Genomic DNA, 19,161 nt, shown 5'->3' with positions numbered 1-19,161 from the left:
TGATTGCAGAAGTAATAAAATGCAACAGTTACTAAAGTAACCCTCATTTCCTGAGGGGGGGGAATGGAAATGCTATGTGGAAAACGTCCACTTTGGGGATTTGGTCAGAATCCAATTTATATGAAAGAGTATAAAAATGGTCCAATGAAATGCCAATGAGTTGGTGGCGTCAGCGTGCACAGCTGGCGTCAATTACAATTAATCTTGTATAAAAACGCTGCTCGTGCCAAGCTGAGGCATCCTTTTCTAACTGAAAGAGCCTTTTATGGCTAACAGCTAAGGGGCAATCATTGTGGCAAAGGAACATAGCAATTCCATTCCCCCCTCTGGGAATGAGGGTTACCTTAATAACCGCTGCGTTTCCCATCAGGAGGGGAACTTCAATGCTATGTGGAAAACTTCCACTATGGGGAAATCTATAGAAAACACCACAATGATTGAACCTCAACATGTCTCTGGTAAGAGGTTATGCCAATCATCCAGCTTGAGTGCACTTGCATCACCAAAGGCGCAGTCTTCCGACATGTTCCCTGGCCTCTTACTTATTAAGAAGTTTTACAGATTTAGATATATTTTTCGGGAATCGTAAAATGCACCTAGTTAAACTCTAGGAAATACAACAGTACATTGGGAAAGTGTGCAGTCCCGATAGGGAAGACGCTGCGGAGGCCGCCTGCTGCCCAAAAGGGGGAGACCTGGTGGCAAGAAGACATATGAACTAACCCTGAAAAGGGGGAGTACTCACATGAAAAGATGGTTAGCGGAGAGGAAAGACACAAGCCCGCCTAGGAGGAGGGACTACATCGTGGCTGAGTGAGCATATGGGATCGCCAGTGGGGATCGCGCATAGCAGGCACATATACCCAGAATGTGGGCTGAACAGCGGGCATGCCAACAACGTAACGGGCCAACACCTGACTCCTCCGCTGAGTCAGATGCTGGGGGCCTCAGAGGAACTCTGCAGCGTTCACCAAGCGGGGAACTCAACTGACAAGCGAGAAGGCACACGTATCTCTGTGTTAGAGAGAAAGGCGCATGTTACAAAACCTTAACCGAATTAACTCAATCACCAGGGTTTCTTAACACCCTTGAGGAAACCAGCTCCACTTGCAGATTGTAAAATCTTGCAAATGTCTTAGGTGTCGCCCAGCCCGCAGCTATACAGATGATTGTTAGAGAAGCACCATGTGCAAACGCCCAAGAGGATGTGATGCCCGAGCGAAATGCGCTCTCACCCATGGGGAACAAGTCTCGCCCTGGCTCTGATAAGGAAGGAAGATGGCATCCACTATCCAGTGGGCCAACCTCTGTTTAGATACGGCACTTCCCTTCTGCCGACCACCATAACACACAAAGTGCTGCTCAGAGGACCTAAAGCTCTGAGTGCGGTCCAAATAAATTCGCAAAGCGCGAACAGGACACAGTAATGAAAGGGCTGGGTCTGCCTCCTCCGTGGGCAGCACTTGCAGGCTCACTACCTGGTCCTTAAATGGTGTGGTAGGAACCTTGGGCACATACCCACAGGACAACGTGAGATTAGGCCAGCCCGAATTCCATGCACGAGTCACTGACCGAAAATGCCTCCAGGTCCTCGACCCTCTAATCAATGCCAACACGACCAACAGAGCTGTCTTCAGGGACAGAAATCTCAAGGATACTGAGTTGAGTGGTTCGAACGGATCTCCACACATGCTCGTAAGCGCTACAGCGAGATCCCAAGAGGGCATGAGAGGGGAGCGTGTCATTGTGAGCGGAGATGGTAGCCACATGAACGTGGAGGGTGACAGCCTCCGCTCCAACCTATCCTTAAGGAAAGAAAGCACAACACTGGCCAGCCTGGTATATGGGCGAGTTTAGAAAGCAAACTTTGTCAACTTTGCGCATATCTTCCAGGTTTGGCCAGAGGTGGTGCTCCTGCACCACTAATGTGGCCATCGTCCTTCCCAGGGCACACACAGCCAACTTGGTGGTCCGTAGAGTATATTCGGTTGCAGTGCGGAGCTCATGTAACAAGCCTGGGTCGGACCCACCCTCATGCAGCTGGGCCAGCGCCTGCACTTGGTAGCGCTGGTAGGTGGCCATAGCGTACAAGGCAGAAGCAGCCTGACCCGGGGCTGTGAAGACTCTGGTCCCGAGGGAGGCAGATAACCTGCACGCTTTAGACGTGAGATGAGGTTGACCCCGCCAGGAAGAGGCACCACATGGACATAAGTTGCAATGGCACGCTCGATCTGGAGGATCATCTCATTCCCCTTGGCTGCTCCGCCATCAAAGATGGTGACGGCGGAGGCGCACGCAGATCGGGCAGAGAAAGTTGCCCTCCAAGACTGCGTGAGCCTACTGTGCACTTCTGGGAAGAAGGGGACGGGAGGCTTAGAACACCCATCTAGTCAGTCCGGTCTTGGAGCTGGGAGATGAACCATCTCCAGAACCACGGCCGAAGCAACCTGGTTAAGCACGACCAGCATGCTGCATCCGCATCCGGCGTCGCGGTCACCACCTCGGAGGGAGGGAGTTGGTTTAGATCTTCATCAGACAATGATAGCCCACCCTCCGATGGAGTGGTGGACATCTAGTCCTCGGTGTCATCAAGCGAGAGGGCGACCTTCCGAGAGGACGGATCGCTTCTCTTGCTCGAAGCTTGGTGGAGTGCTTGGAGGAGTGGGAGGTCCGCAAGCCCGAGGGCGGCGAATTTACTCCCACTGGAACCCTCAGGTGTGCATGCTGATGCCGCCAACTCATTGGCATTTTATTGGCCCATTTTATACTCTTTCAGATGATTGGATTCTGATGAAATCCCCATAGTGAAAGTCTTCCACATAGCATTGAAGTTCCCCTCCCAATGGGGAACCATAATATTAATACATGAGCAAGAGACATGTTGCAAAACACCTGATTACACATAAAGAGAGAATAAAAGTTTACATTTAAAAACATCTGTCTTAAGCAAGGAACTTATAGAAGTTCTCTGTGTGTCCAGTTCTGAGCATTCCTTCATGTCGTAAATACCTTGGGATTGGATTACAACTGACCATCCAGTCGTTTCTGAATGGGAAAAGCTGACGCTGTGTTTACTGAGGCATTTTTTGTAAAAAAGCAAAAAAATTATGTGCTTGATCGGCCCTATTCAATACAATTATTACTATGCTTTTATATATAACTTTTAACACACTTTAAAATAATTGCAATTTAGTATATTTTCTAAAAATATATTTCAGAAAAACGAACTTTAATTAATGCTTAGTTTATTTTTTAGAAGTGTATTTATTTAGCATTTGATATTTATATATTTTAGTATTATTTTAACTATTCATTGAAAATACATTTTTTAAGAATGTAAAAAAAACATACTTTCAAAGCACATTATTAAATAAACAGAAAAAGTTGTATACTTAGTTACATTTTGTAGCAATTTTAGTGTAATTTCAGTTTATTACTGCTTTTAGAAAGTAATAAAATGTCAAATGCACTGAAAGCCCATTTAAAACATTTGTAAATAACTCTTATTACTGTATAAGATATGCTGTTGATACTGACAATAAAACAAATATCTACAGAGCATCCGGAAAGTATTCATAGTGCTTCACTTTTTCATGTTTTTTTTTTTATGTTACACCCTTATTCCAAAATGGATTAAATTCATTTATTTCATCAAAATCCTACACACAATACCCCATAATGACAATGTGAAAAAAAATAGTTTTTGAAATTGTTGCAGATTTTTTTTTAATTAAAAATCACATGAACATACTGTAAGTATTCACAGCCTTTGTCGTGAAGCTCTAAATTGAGCACAGGTACATTCTGTTTCCATTGATCATTCTTGAGATATTTCAGCAGCTTTATTGGAGTTCACCTGTGGTAAATTCAGTTGATTAGACATTATTTGAAAAGGCATACACCTGTCTATATAAGGTCCCAGGGTTGACAGTGCAAAGCACAAACCAAGCATGAAGACAAAAGCATTGTCTGTGTACCTCCGAGACAGGATTGTCTCAAGGCACAAGGCTGGGGAAGATTGCAGAAAAATTTCTGCTGCTCTGAAAGTTCCAATGAGCACAGTGGCCTCCATCATGCGTAAGTGGAAGATGTTTGGAACCACCAGGACTCTTGCTAGAGCTGGCCTCCCATGTAAGCTGAATGATCAAGGAAGAAGGGTCCTTAGTCAGGGAGGTGATCAATAACCAGATGGTCACTCTGTCTGAGCTCCAGGGTTCTTCTGTGGAGAGAGGAGAACCTTACAGAACGACAGCCATCTGTGCAGCAATCCACCAATCAGGCCTGTATGGTAGAGTGACTAGACGGAAGCCATTCCCAGTCTGGAATTCACCAAAAGGCATCTGAAGGACTCTCAGACCATAAGAAACTAAATTCTTTGGTCTGATGAGACTAAAATTGAACTCTTTGGAGTGAATGGCAGGCTTTACATTTGGAGAAAACCAGACACCGCTCATCACCAGGCTAATACCATCCCTACAGTGAAACATGGTGGTGGCAGCATCATGCTGTGGGATGTTTTTCAGCAGCAGTAACTGGAAGACTAGTCAGGATAGAGGGAAAGATAATTGCAGCAATGTACACAGACATCCAGAATGAAAACCTGCTTTAGAGTGCTCTTGACCTCAGACTGGCGCGACGGTTCATTTTCCAACAGGACAATGACCCAAAGCACACAGCCAAAATATTAATGGAGTGGCTTCACAACAACTCGGCGAATGTCCTTGAATGGCCCAGCCAGAGCCCAGACCTAAATCCTCTCCATCTCTGGAGAGATCTAGAAATGGCTGTACACCGTCACTTCCCATCCAACTTGATAAAGCTTGAGAGGTACTGCAAAAAGGAATGGGCAAAAATTCCCAAAGACAGGTGTGCCAAGCTTGTGGCACCATATTCAAAAAGACTTGAGGCTGTAATTGCTGGCAAAGGTGCATCAACAAAGTATTGAGCAAAGGCTATGAATACTTATGTACGTGTGAATTTTCAGGGTTTTTTATTTTTAATAAATTTGTAACAATTTCAAAAACTCTTTTTTTACATTGTCATTATGGGGTATTGTGTGTTGAATTCTGAGGAAATAAATTAATTGGTAACAAAAAAATTGTGGAAAAAGTGAAGCGCTATGAATACTTTCAGACTGCACTCTATCTATCTATCTATCTATCTATCTATCTATCTATCTATCTATCTATCTATCTATCTATCTATCTATCTATCTATCTATCTATCTATCTATCTATCTATCTATCTATCTATCTATCTATCTATCTATCTATCTATCCATCTATCTATCTATCTATCTATCTATCTAATAAAGACTTAAAAGGTTTGTTCACATTTCTGGTTTTAATGAAAATAAAAAGGTTTTAAACTTTTTTGTTGAACTATCCATTTAAAACTATATCACAATATTTTCAGTTTTTTTATTGCAATGACAATATCAATGACAATAATTTACATGTATAGCAAGAAAAACATCAGTGTGCGGGTGCTTGATCAAGCCAAACGCAATACAAACCGAATCCTTACTTAAAACAAAATTGCCTACTATTGTTATATCTGTTCCCCTTCATATGGGAACTTCAACGTGTGTCTGTTATTAAACAGACTTTTGGGAGTGCTTTAGACGACCAATCACATCTGAAGATAAGAAAACGGGCCAATGAAATGCCAATTGAATTGGCGGAGCTTAGCTCCACAGCTGAAACTGATGAGCCAATTAGGGCTATATCAGTCGGCTGCTGGAGCCAGCTCATCAGAATTGTTGCTTCAGACCCGATCTGAGACTGAAGAACCCTTCTGCTGAGCTGACTTCCAACATTGAAGAAAGCATTATTCTCACCAGTGCGAGGGAAGACGTTCTAGCGGCGGTCGAGCTGGGTTTCCCGTCCCCTTGGCATTTCGCTGGTGACCTGAAAGAGCAGTTTTTTAAAAGAGCAGAATTCCCTAAGAGAGCACACGGTCGTGCAGCGCGTCTTTTTAAAGATGTCGTTTCGACCGTGCGTTTCTGGATGCGGTGGTTTCCTCTCCCCGGATGACAGGCACGAGTACTGCGTCACATGCTTGGGGGTCCAACATGTTGATGCGGTGCTCGCGGACAGTTCTTGCCCGCATTGCGATGGCTTGACTGTTGCGCAACTGAGGTAGCGGCGAGCTCTTTTATTAGGGCAAGTCACCCCTGCTGCTCCCCGCCAAGCGGTTAGCACTCGGGCAGGCCTGAGGGTTACAGTGGGGGCTAATCCGTCGCCTTCTGGCCCGCGGACCCCTCGCTCCTCGTCAGTGCGCTCTGTTTCTGCTTCGAGTGTTAGCGCTGGTCCATCCTCTGGGTTGGCCGCGCTCTCATTAGATGACACCGGGGACGTGATGTCCATCGCTGCATCGGAGGGCGGGCTGACATGCTCTGATGAAGATCCGGACCCCCTGCCACCCTCCGGGGTTGTCAGTGAGGTTTCGGATCTGGAGTCGGACATGTTAGCCGTGTTATTCCGGGCTGCTTCGGCCGTGGGACTGGAGATGGCTTGTCCCCCAGAACCGCGGCCGGACCGCTTAGATGGGTGTTACGTGGGGGTGAAGAAGGCGAAGCCTTTTAGACCCCCCGTCCCCTTCTTCCCGGAGGTACACAGAGAGCTCACGCAGGCATGAAGGGCACCTTTTTCTGCCCGGTCCTCGTGCGCTCCCGCTCTCACCTCCCTCGATGACGGAGCGGCCAGGGGTTATGAGGCGATTCCCCAGGCGGAGCGTGCTCTGTCCGCAGAGCTGCTCCACTCGGAGAGGTCCGCCCTCACTCCCTTCCAAAGCGTGCAGGTTATCTGAGTCTCTCACGGCCAGAGCCTACACTGCTGCGGGCCAGGCCACCTCCGCTCTGCACGCTATGACCACCTATCAACGCTACCAAGCCGAGAAGCTGGCCAAGATGCAGGAGGGCGGTTCTCCCCCAGGCTTGCTGCATGAGCTCCGCACGGCAACCGATTATGCTCTCGTGACTATTAAATCGGCTGCTCGTGCCCTGGGGAAGACGATGGCCACATTAGTGGTCCAGGAATGCCACCCCTGGCTGAGCTTGGCTATATGAGAGACATTGACAAAGCTTGCTTTCTTAACGCTCCCGTATCCCAGGCTGGCCTTTTCGGCGACACCGTCGGGGAGTTCACCCAGGAATTCTCCGCGGTGAAAAGCAGTCCAAGGCGAGGGGTGAGGTCATCTATCAGCGGGCTCGAAAAACTGCTCCTCCCGCTGCCCCTTCCGCTGCGGTTGCTCTTCGCCGAGGGCGTCCACCCGCGGCTTCATCTGCTCCGCTTTCGCTGCCCGCTCCGGCCAGGCGGCAATGCCGAGCCTCCCGCGGGACTGCAACGCCCCCGCCCCAGGGCGCCGCTAAGTCCAGTAAACGGACCGCGAAGCGTTCCTGGGACGGGCCATTCGGAAAAGAGGGGACCTGCTCTTTCCTCGGTGGGGGGCCGAGGATTATTAAATCAGTCCACAACGACTTTAAACTCCTCGCTGCCGGCCACCAAATTTCCAAAAGAGCAGTTTCCTCTCTCTCCGGATGCGCGAGCCCGAGTACTGCCAGTCTGGGACGCTCCGCCTTTCAGCTCGCAGCACCGGGACCCTTCGCCTCAGGCCCTCAGAGTGCAGCAGGACGGACTCCTTTCTCTCACTCTGGCCTCACCGCGGGATCCAGGGAGGAAGGTAAGAGAAATTCTCTTATTTTCAGCTCTTCCCCGGGACGCACCGCTTCCCGGGATGAGCACTCCCATCCCGAGCTGCCCCTCCGCTGGCACGTCAGTGATCGCTCCGATGGTGCCATTAGCGCGCGCTCTGCCAGCCTGGTTAGCGCTGCCCAGCGCATCGCGGTGGCTCATACGGACGGTCAGACTCGGCTATGCGATTCAGTTCGCTATTCGCCCTCCCAAGTTCACGGGTGTCCTTTTCACGAGGGTGATCCCCATGAGCGCCCCTGTCTTGCGAGAGGAGATTGCGGTCCTCCTGGCGAAGGACGCAATCGAGCAGGTCCCTCCAGCCGAGATGGAGTCCTGGTTCTACAGCCCGTATTTCGTCGTGCCCAAAAAAGAGCGGGGGGTTAAGACCAATCCTTGATCTGCGCAGACTGAACTGTCATTTACACTAAATGCTTTCAGAATGCTTACGCAGAAACGCTTGCTTCAGAGCGTCCGTCCACAAGATTGGTCTGCAGCCATAGACCTGAAGGACGCGTATTTTCATGTCTCTATTCTTCCACGCCACCGCCCTTTTCTCCGGTTTGCGTTCGAAGGACGAGCGTGGCAGTACAAAGTCCTCCCCTTCGGGCTCTCTCTGTCTCCGCGGGTTTTCACCAAGCTCGCGGAGGGTGCTCTGCGCCACTGCGGCTTGCGGGCATCCGCACACTCAACTATCTCGATGACTGGCTCATTTTAGCCTCCTCTCGCGATCAGTTGATTATGCACAGAGTCAAAGTGCTTCGGCACCTCGACCAGTTGGGGTTTCAGGTCAACCGAGAGAAGAGCAAACTTTGCCCTGTGCAGAGGATCTCTTACCTCGGGCTGGAGCTGGATTCGGTTGCTATGGTTGCGCGCCTCTCCAAGGAGCGCGCCAGGCTAATGCTTTCCTGTGTAACGAGCTCCACAGGAAAATAGTGGTCCCACTGAAATGTTTTCAGAGGCTCCTGGGGCATATGGCATCCGCAGCCGCGGTCTCGCCGCTCGGTTTGCTTCATATGAGACCACTTCAGCGTTGGCTTCGCGATCGAGTCCCCAGACGGGCATGGCGCGCGGGTACGCACCGGGTGAACATCACTCTGCTGTGTCTCCGCACCCTCAGCCCCTGGACGGATCTGGCTTTTCTACGGGCCGGAGTGCCCCTAGGGCTAGTATCCAGGCATGTTGTCGTAATGACACATGCCTCCAGCACGGGCTGGGGGGCCGTGTGCAACGAGCATGCAGCCGCGGGTTCGTGGTCCGGACCCCGCCTGCATTGGCATATTAACTGCCTGGAGCTGTTGGCAGTGTATCTGGCTCTCCGCCGCTTTTTCCCGGTGTTGGAGCAGAAACACATGCTGGTCAGGACGGACAGCATGGCGGCGGTGGCTTATATCAACCATATGGAGGGTATGCGCTCTCGCCGCATGCCTCAGCTCGCTCGCCGTCTGCTCCTTTGGAGTCACACGCGGCTAAAATCACTGTGTGCCATTCACATCCCGGGCGAGCTCAACCGTGCAGCCGATGCGCTCTCACGGCAGCTAGTGTCCCGAGGAGAGTGGAAACTCCACCCCGATTCGGTCCAGCTGATATGGGTGCGCTTTGGGGAAGCCCAGACCGATCTGTTGCTTCCACCGAGAACGCACATTGCAAGCTGTTTTATTCCCTGACCGAGGCCCCCCTCGGCACGGATGCACTGGCTCACAGCTGGCCATCGGGCACGCGCAAATACGCGTTTCCCCCAGTGAGCCTAATCGCACAAACTTTGTGCAAAGTCAGGGAGGACGAGGAGCAGGTCTTGTTTGTTGCGCCCCTCTGGCCCAACCGGACCTGGGTTTCGGAGCTCACACTCCTCGCGGCGGCCCCTCCTTGGCGCATTCCCCTAAGGGAGGACCTCCTCTCTCAGGGACGGGGCACCATCTGGCACCCACGCCCAGATCTCTGGAACCTCCACGTGTGGTCCATAGACGGAGCGCGGAGGACTTTGGTGACTTACCGCCCGCGGTACTTAACACCATCACTCAGGCTAGAGCACCCTCTACGAGGCATGCCTACGCCCTGAAGTGGAGTCTATTCTCTGAGTGGTGCGCTTCTCCCCGAGAATGCCAGATTAGCATTGTGTTATCCTTCCTTCAGGATAAGCTGGAGCGTAGGCTGTCACCCTCCACACTGAAGGTTTACGTGGCGGCATCTCCGCTCATCATGACGCGGTGGATGGCAACACGCTCGGGAAGCATGATCTAATCATCCGATTCCTCAGAGGCGCGCTGCGATTAAATCCATCCCGCCCCCCTCTCATGCCCTCTTGGATCTCTCTTTAGTCCTGGTGGCTGCAGAGAGATCTGTTTTAGCCACTCGATTCCGTATTCTGTCATTATGACAGCTCTGCTGATCGCATTGGCGCCATTCAAGAGAGTTGGGGATCTGGAGGCATTTTCGGTCAGCGAATCGTGCCTTGAATTCGGGCCGGGTTACTCTCACGTTGTCCTGAGACCCCGACCTGGCTATGTGCCCAAGGTTCCTACCACCCCATTTATAGTCAGGTGGTGAACCTGCAAGCGCTGCCTGCGGAGGAGGCAGGCTCAGCCCACTCACTGCTTTGTCCCGTTCGCGCTTTGCGCCTTTACGTGGAACGAACGCAAAATGTAAGATCATGTGAACAGCTCTTTATCTGTTATGGTGGCCGGCAGAAGGGAAGTGCCGTGTCAAAACAGAGGTTGGCCCACTGGTTAGTTGATGCCATCGCCCTCGCTTATCAATGCCAGGGCGAGCCGCGCCTCCTAACGTGAGAGCGCACTCCACTAGAGGTGTCGCTTCCTCATTGGCGTTAGCACGCGGCGCCTCTCTCACAGATATCTGCAGAGCTGCGGGTTGGGCGACACCTAACACATTTGCGAGGTTTTATAACCTCCGAGTGGAGCAGTTTTCTCCCGGTTATTGGGAAATCCCAATCAATCGGGGGAGAATTAAGCTCGGTGTCACAAACGCTTGCTGCGCCAGGCTCCCTAAACCGGAGATGCGTGCGCTTTTTCCTATTCTACTAGTAAGTTTCCCTTCCCAGGCGAACCCTAGAGAATTCCTCCGAGGCCCCCAGCATCGACTCAGCGGAGGAGTCGAGTGCATGGCTCAGTGTGCGGTTGGTATGCCCATTAGGTCTACACTCATATTGAGGATCGGTGCCAGCTATGTGCATCCCCATTTGGTGATGTCATATGCATTATTACCACGGTGTGTTCCCCCTTATTAGGCGGTCCCGTGTCTTCCCTAAACCGCTAACCAGCTTATCATATGTAGCACTCCCCCTCATTAGGGCTAGTCCATATGTCTCCTTACCATCAGGTCTCCCCTTTTAGGGTAGCAGGTGGTCTCCGCTGCGTCCTCCCCCTTCGGGGACTGGCACGCTTTCCCAACGTACTGTCGTATTTCCAAAATCCCTAGTCTATATTAGCTAGGTAAAAGCACACTTACGACCCCTGATTTAAAACTTTTATTCCCATGTAATGGTAATATGTTGGGCCTAGGGGACGTTGGAAGGTTGCGCTCTTGGTGATGTCAGTGCGCTCACGCTTTGGCTTGGCAAACTACACATCAGGGACGCGACAGGCTTAGCTGCTGTGGCGCTTTCCATACAGTCTCCCAAAAGTCTGTTTAATAACAGACACACGTTGAAGTTCCCATATGAAGGGGAACGTCCTGGTTACGTACGTAACCCACGTTCCCCGAATAGGGAACGGAGACGTGTGTCTCCACTGCCACAGCACCTGAGTCTCCAGCTGGGAGCTGAGTGATCGGCTCTTCAGCAGGCAAATTCTGATGAGCTGGCTCCAGCAGCCGACTGATATAGCCCTAATTGGCTCATCAGTTTCAGCTGTGGAGCTAAGCTCCGCCAATTCAATTGGCATTTCATTGGCCCGTTTTCTTATCTTCAGATGTGATTGGTCGTCTAAAGCACTCCCAAAAGTCTGTTTAATAACAGACACACATCTCCGTTCCCTATTCGGGGAACGTGGGTTACGTACGTAACCAGGACGTTTCATTCATACTGGACACTAGAGGGCACCTCACACATAAACTCCACATTCGCATCACATGTGGAAAAAATACATTTATAAAATCTAGTTTCAAATTAACAATAATCTACATATAACTGAAAAGTTATATTCTTTGGTTTTTAATTATATCACTTCATTCGAATCTGTAACAGCCCAGTATTGCAGGACATAAACCTTTGCTTCCTGACTACTGGCTGAGCCAAAGTGATGCAAATGCTACGGGCAGGGTTTTAACGACTCTGCCTTTGTCTTGGGATGATACTTTCAGGCCAAAGAAACCCCTTTGTTGATAAATTTGTGGGGTCAGTGATTTGGCAAGTTCATTCACCTACCTACCTACTTTATTTGCATGCTTTGTGTAGCCATCTGCCATCCTCATAAGAACACATTAATTATAGACAGGACATCTTTGTCTCAAATCAGACTTGTGATAAAACTCGCAGACTGCAATAAGTAAAAACTTCAACTACCTTTGCATAGATATTAACATTAGATATCACCTATATGCTATTGTTGTCTATTGTAAGGAACTCGTCAATAGAGATGCCATTTTAGTACAGGGTAATTGAAATGAATGTGGGACCCAGGTGCAGTGGAGGACTGGCCATCCAGAGCCAGAGATATACATATACACACACACACACACATATATATATATATATATATGGCCAGTCCTCCACTATATATCTGATCGATCACTTTTGTACTTCGATGGATAAGTGAATACACGGGCATTCCTGACAAAGAGCGAGTGTTTGTATGCATGGAAATGTATTTTCCTTCCTACCTGTTAAATTAAACACACCCCCTCTCCTGCTTTCACTTCTCATTCTAACAGAGGGAGCGATTCGTTTGTGAATGCGCTCACTTAGCAATAACACAAGTTTCTAGCACCTCAGCGTTGTTTTGTCATATTTCATTGACTTTGTTTGCTGATTTTATTTAACAAAACTAGCATAAGCCTAGAATAGAGTGCAGGTTGGTGCTACTTTGCCTTATGGTCAGGGCAGTAAGTGACTGTATTATCATCAATACTTGTTTAGCACAAAAGTTCATAACATACAAAATCATAAAAAATGAAATCTTACCTCTGAAATGTTCTGCCTTTGTGCTTTGTTTTCTTTATTTGCTCGTTACTACACCCGTACACAGCGCTAAAGTCCATCTTCACGCTGGCTTTAGTCCTGACTAATGTGGTCGAATATCCTGGGAGCACAAATGTGGCAGCGCTATTGACGTATGCTCAGGGTCCATATGCGATATCTAGTGTAAATATCTATGCTATCTCTATAGCTGAGGAAAAAGAAGATAGAAATGGACAAACTTATCAAACCTGAAGACAATAAACCTATGATACTGGAAATGTATGATTTATTTGTCCTCTTCAATCCATCCAGGGTATTTTTATAAGAATAAAGTATATTATGACAACACAATGCTAATTGACCTAGCCATTATCTAATGATAAAGATATCACTAATCCCTATAATAAATCATGTTGTTTATTACTAATGCAATCACACTGTATTGATGCACTGATTGTATTTAGTAATGAGACCACTCTAATATATTTTCCTTTTTTCATCTCTACAGCTGCCGATTCTGGTGTCCTCTGTGGTCAGCTTGTACTTCTTGGAGTTGACAGATATTTTTAAGCCAGTGCGTTCAGGCTACAGCTGCAATGACCGCAGTCTCAGCATGCCTTACATCGAGCCCACAAAGGAGGTCATCCCCTTCCTCATGCTCTTCAGTCTGGCTTTTGCCGGGCCAGCAGTGACGGTAAACACCAGAGTGACACTCTTGCTTAGTCTTGAGGGCACTCTTACTTATTAATGCAGTGTTTGATCTCTGTTTAGCAGACCAAGAATGCATATTGGAGTGAATATAAATTTATCTGTTTTTGATGATGTGCCTCGGCTTTCTCTTTAGACACCTGAAGTTAAATGTGCCAGATGGTTCTTTGATAATGATTGTAAATTTTCATAGTTTTGTTTCTTGTTTAGTTTAGTTTTGTTTCCTTTCTTGTTTAGTTTTGTTTCAGGTTGTTTCTTGTTTTGTTTTGTTTCATTTCTTGGTTAGACTTGTTTCATTTGGTTAGGTTTCTTATTTAGTTTAGTTTAGTTTCGTGTTTAGCTTTGCTTCATTTCATTTCGCTTTTTATTTTGTTTTGTTTGATTTCTTGTTTCGTTTCGTTTCGTTTCGTTTCGTTTCATTTCGTTTCGTTTCGTTTCGTTTCTTGGTTAATTTTGTTTTGTTTGGTTTGGTTTCATTTTTTTATTTAGTTTAGTTTAGTTTAGTTTCTTGTTTAGTTTAGTTTTGTTTCGTTTCTTGTTTTGTTTTGTTTCAGTTTGTTTTGTTTTGTTTCTTAGTTGGTTTTGTTTGGTTTAGTTTCTTATTTAGTTTAGTTTTGTTTTGTTTCTTGTTTAGTTTAGTTTTATTTCATTTTGTTTCTTGGTTTATTTTGTTTTGTTCGGTTTGGTTTCATTTCTTATTTAGTTTAGTTTAGTTTAGTTTATTGTTTTGTTTTGTTTCATTTTCTTTCATTTCAATTCTTATTTAGTTTAGTTTTATTTCTTGTTTAGTTTTGTTTCCTTTCGTTTCATACTTGTTTAGTTTTGTTCTGTTTTGTATCTTTTTTCGTTTTGTTTCTTGGTTAGTTTTGTTTGGTTTGGATTCTTATTTAGTTTAGTTTCGTTTTGTTTCTTGGTTGTTTTTTTTGTTTCTTGTTTAGTTTAGTTTCGTTCTTGGTTATTTTTTTTGTTTGTTTTGTTTGGTTGGTTTCTTATTTAGTTTAGTTTAGTTTAGTTTCTTGTTCTTAGTTTTGCTTCATTTCATTTCGTTTTTTGTTTTGTTTTGTTTCATTTCTTGTTTCGTTTTGTTTCGTTTCTTGTTTTGTTTTGTTTTTATTTTGTTTTGTTTTGTTTCTTGGTTAATTTTATTTTGTTTGGTTTGGTTTTATTTCTTATTTAGTTTAGTTTCTTGTTTAGTTTAGTTTCTTTTCTTGTTTTGTTTTGTTTTGTTTCAGTTTGTTTAGTTTTGTTTTTTTTAGTTTTGTTTGGTTTCTTATTTAGTTTAGTTTTGTTTCTTGTTTAGTTTTGGTTTATTTCATTTTGTTTCTTGGTTTGGTTTGTTTTGTTTTGTTTGGTTTAATTTCTTATTTAGTTTAGTTTAGTTTAGTTTAGTTTAGTTTAGTTTAGTTTAGTTTAGTTTAGTTTAGTTTAGTTTAGTTTAGTTTATTGTTTTGTTTTGTTTAGTTTCATTTTCTTTTGTTTTATTTCTTATTTAGTTTAGTTTATTGTTTCTTGTTTAGTTTTGTTTTCTTTCGTTTTGTTACTTATTTAGTTTTGTTTTGTTTTGTTTCATGTTTTGTTTTGTTTCTTGGTTAGTTTTGTTTGGGTTCTTATTTAGTTTAGTTTCATTTTGTTTCTTGTTTAGTTTTGTTTTGTTTCATTTCTTGTTTAGTTTAGTTTTGTTTCTTGGTTAGTTTTTTTTTTTTTTTTTGGTTGGTTGGTTGGTTTATTATTTAGTTTAATTTAGTTTTGTTTTGTTTCTTGTTTAGTTAAGTTTTGTTTCATTGCATGTTTCGCTTCGTGTTTCGCTTTGCTTCGTTTCGGTTCTTGTTTCTTTTTGTTTCCTATTTTCAGTCTAGTGAGCATCTGATTGGACAAAGATTTGTATGGTACAGGATGAGTCAACAGTATTTGTTATTGGATTTATACTTACCTTACAGGGCTGGTCAATATGACAATAATCTCAAAATCAAGATAAAAGTCATGTAATATTCTCATAGATCCAGTATCACAATCATTTCTGTAAATTCAGTCAACCTTTAGTTCTTACATCTTGACAACATGTAACAGACTGTTTCTTTTTTACATTTTGAAGTATAAACTGAGAAATGTTCTCATTAGTCATAATATTTATCACTTTTTTTCAGAACTAAAGGATAAAAGTTTAATTAAAAATTTAGAAATACCAAATATATATTATTATAATATAAAGTCCTTATCAACAAGTTATGATTACAGGTCCAACATAAAAAAGTGCACAAAAGCACACACATCACTCTAAATTAGTGCTCAGTCAAACAGCAAAAAGTGCAAAAATATATACAAAAAAGGCGGCAAAACCGAAGCTCCAAAAATAATAATGAAGTAAATTAGGCTAACACAAAATGTGTAACGTTTCGAGCACACTGGTTCTTCATCAGACAGTGGTCTGTGCTCTTTCTATCCTCTTTATGTCTTGCTCTCTTCAGCTCTGTGTCATCTACTCAAACTATTAGTTAAATAGTTTTTAAGCCTTTCCAGGCATGTTGCAAGTGTATTATCATTAATTTAATAGATTACCCTCAATTGCATTTCACCATCTGAATAAATGTTCAGTTTTAGAGTTTCATTACAAAGGCAGCCAAATGGAAAATCACCAATATCTGATTGTCACATTTATTTAGAGTGACTAAATTAGAAGATAGGTTACTAATATTTAGAATTATTTTGAGTTTTTTGCATTTTTCTTTACCTACACTAACTAATTCAGAGCTTTTGTGCTCAGTAAGAAAGAAAGAAAAGAAAATGCACCATTTGGCTTTTTCAAATATTAATTGTCACGCAGAATATAATGCAGCTGTTTGTGAATGTGAAATGAACGGATAAAAAATGTATAAGTTACATTTGTAAAACATGCTACATTAGTTTTCATGAAATAAATAACACCTACATGAGCTTCAGAGCTCATAAGCTTTAAAATGCATAAATTAAAAATAATAATACAGAAAAATACCTTACAGTGTTTAGAACTAGTGTAGCTTTTAAAGAAATGGGTCACTGGGTCACATCTGGGTCATTGATTGTAAGACTAAAAAACAAAAAAAAAAGAGGAAACATTTTAACTTTAAAATACATTAAGTTCTTAGATATATAATATTCATATATAATATTTGTATAGAATTACTCTTTGTATTCATGTTAGGTTTTTATGGTAATGAAAAAAAACAAACCACTTTCAAGACTAGTTGCACTTGAATCTTAATATTTTTCAAACATTTTAAATAAAAAAGTAGATAGAATGAATTCATTAATAACAATATGTTTATGAACCAAAACATCCTACCCAAATAGTTTTTTGTCTGTCACTGATGTGTACAACTGCATGTGTACTCACAATGTTTTTTTTAAGTTTGTTAACTGTTGATCTCCTCAACATCTTCTTCAAATTGCCTCGCTCCACCAATATTTGTCAGAGAGCAGATTCATTTAATGTTTAATGGCATATTTGTTTCATCAACTCCCCAGCACGTCGCTTGGGTGTTTTTATCACATTAGGTCCTCCACCATACTGGCCTAATTAATTTTGCAAAGGCAGCTATGCTCATTTAAGTGCTATCACTGTTATCCTGTGCATTATGCATGTGTCTCTGTAAATGAAGAGGGACTTTTGTATCCGGCAAGCTGTATTAACATTAAATCTAAAATAAAAAAAACTGAAATCTTTTTATGTTTTGTTGGGTAACATTGAGATGACCAGATAAATAAGTACGCTAGGGTGGTGGTGGCAAAGGAAATACGGGCACTGCAAAGATTTATTGATTCCAAAACAAGCTAAATATTTACATATACTGAATAATACTCCAAAAAAAAGACATTTGCTTTTTGTTCAAACACTTATTTAAGATGAGCTGAAACAACAAAATTCTCAAGTCCACTTAAATCCACTTAAGTTTGTAAAAACTAATAAGTTTAATTAGTTCTTTTATGTTGTCTCAACACAAATTGTGTGGATTTTTAGAGTAAAGGCACAAATAATGATGTTTTACAACTAAGACAAATAGGGAGAAGGAACTAAAAGTGGCAATTAAATCAAATAAGGCAATATAAGAAAAGAATACCCATAACTAACTCTTCCCAAAATTCTTTCCCAAAGGAAGCACTCACACACAAATGAAATGATTTTTAATACATCATAATGTCTCTGTGCACATATATATATATATATATATATATATATATATATATATATATATATATATATATATATATATATATATATATATATATATATATATATATATATGTTTATATATATGTACATATGTATATATGTCGTGACTCACAAGGGTGTCCCTGTAGAAACATCAAACATGTTTAGTACAGTTATTAATTACTCACCCTCATATCATCCCCTGAGACCTTCGTAATCTTTGGAACACAAATGGGCTCTATGCACAGGGATTTTTAATTTGCAAAAGGCCACCCTGGTGCTTTTGGTGATCTGTCATGAAGTTATAATCTCACCACATTTACGATCTTCTTTGTTCAAAATCAATTATTTAAACTTCCTGATTGAGACATAGTGCAATGTGCGTTGCAACTTAGACAAGATTTACTGAGATAAATCGCATTGTGCCATGCCAGGTCTTTACAATATGAACAATTACTTTACCACAGCATTTTCTATGGGTTTTTAGTGGTCGGAGGCGACTCCTCAACACCTTTCCATCTCATGTTATGCTTTGAAAACTGAATGAACGCTTAGTATAAATATTTAATATACTGGATTCTGATTAGATTACACTGTCGCTGATAACTCATTTTGAAAATACTTTTGACTGTTTACATTATAAAATCTCACACCCTAAAAACAGAATTATGCAATATGTCAATTAATCACAACAATAAGGGATAATTCACACCGAATGCGTCTTAGATTCTGAAAACACTTGACTATGTGCTGAGGAATGGGTTTAAAAAAAAAAGAACTGTACAGTGGACCCATTAGAAAGAGGAAAATAATATTTTATGATAAACTTTTGAAGATACATCCCCTAACTTAGGATATTCTGGACAAAGCCACAATGCACAGCTCCTCCACTATAATGTAATTGTATATAAAACAGTTGTTATGCCAACTTTCTACTATGAACAGAAGCTTTCAATAGTTGCTCCACCTCTGAACTCTTCTGAATTGTTCATTGCTTTTGGAACTGACATTGATAAGTCACACTGCATGTGAAAGATTTTTCAGCTTGACATGGTGTCTAAAAGACGTGACGCTCACATCAAAAGATGCTAGACGTAAGCATGACATTCAAACACGTCTGTCCAGGATGTGTTTGCATTGAAAAACAATAGAAAAGTAGCATGTTGGAGTGTTAAAACGCATTCTGTTTGAACAGCCCCTTAGATTGCCAGTGCCTTTACCATCAGTATGTAGACTTCAAAGGTTTCTCATTTAAAGCAATGGATCCTACGTGTTGTAAAATCACACATCGAGCATCAAATAGTGACAAGATGTCCTGGCCAAATTTCAATATGTGACAAGTTGAGTGAGAATGTCTTGTTCTTGGACTTTTCAGTTGAACCACTGAAGCCTAATGAAAAGTTTGGACGATGTTTTTGGGTTCTGTTCTGCGCTATGAAGGT

General features: G+C 43.3%; 1 protein-coding gene across 1 annotated transcript in view; it reads left to right on the top strand.

The window, feature by feature from the left end:
- plppr4a (phospholipid phosphatase related 4a) overlaps positions 1-19,161 on the top strand; it is a 50,500-nt gene that overhangs the window by 14,858 nt on the left and 16,481 nt on the right. The window contains exon 2 of the mRNA XM_056473942.1: positions 13,334-13,519. Within this exon, the coding sequence (XP_056329917.1) occupies positions 13,334-13,519 (186 nt within the window). The remainder of the gene's footprint in view (positions 1-13,333; positions 13,520-19,161) is intronic.

The sequence above is a fragment of the Danio aesculapii genome, chromosome 2 (genome assembly GCF_903798145.1).
Source record: "Danio aesculapii chromosome 2, fDanAes4.1, whole genome shotgun sequence".
Taxonomy (NCBI): Eukaryota; Metazoa; Chordata; class Actinopteri; order Cypriniformes; family Danionidae; genus Danio; species Danio aesculapii.
This window is presented reverse-complemented; position numbering and strand designations above follow the sequence as displayed.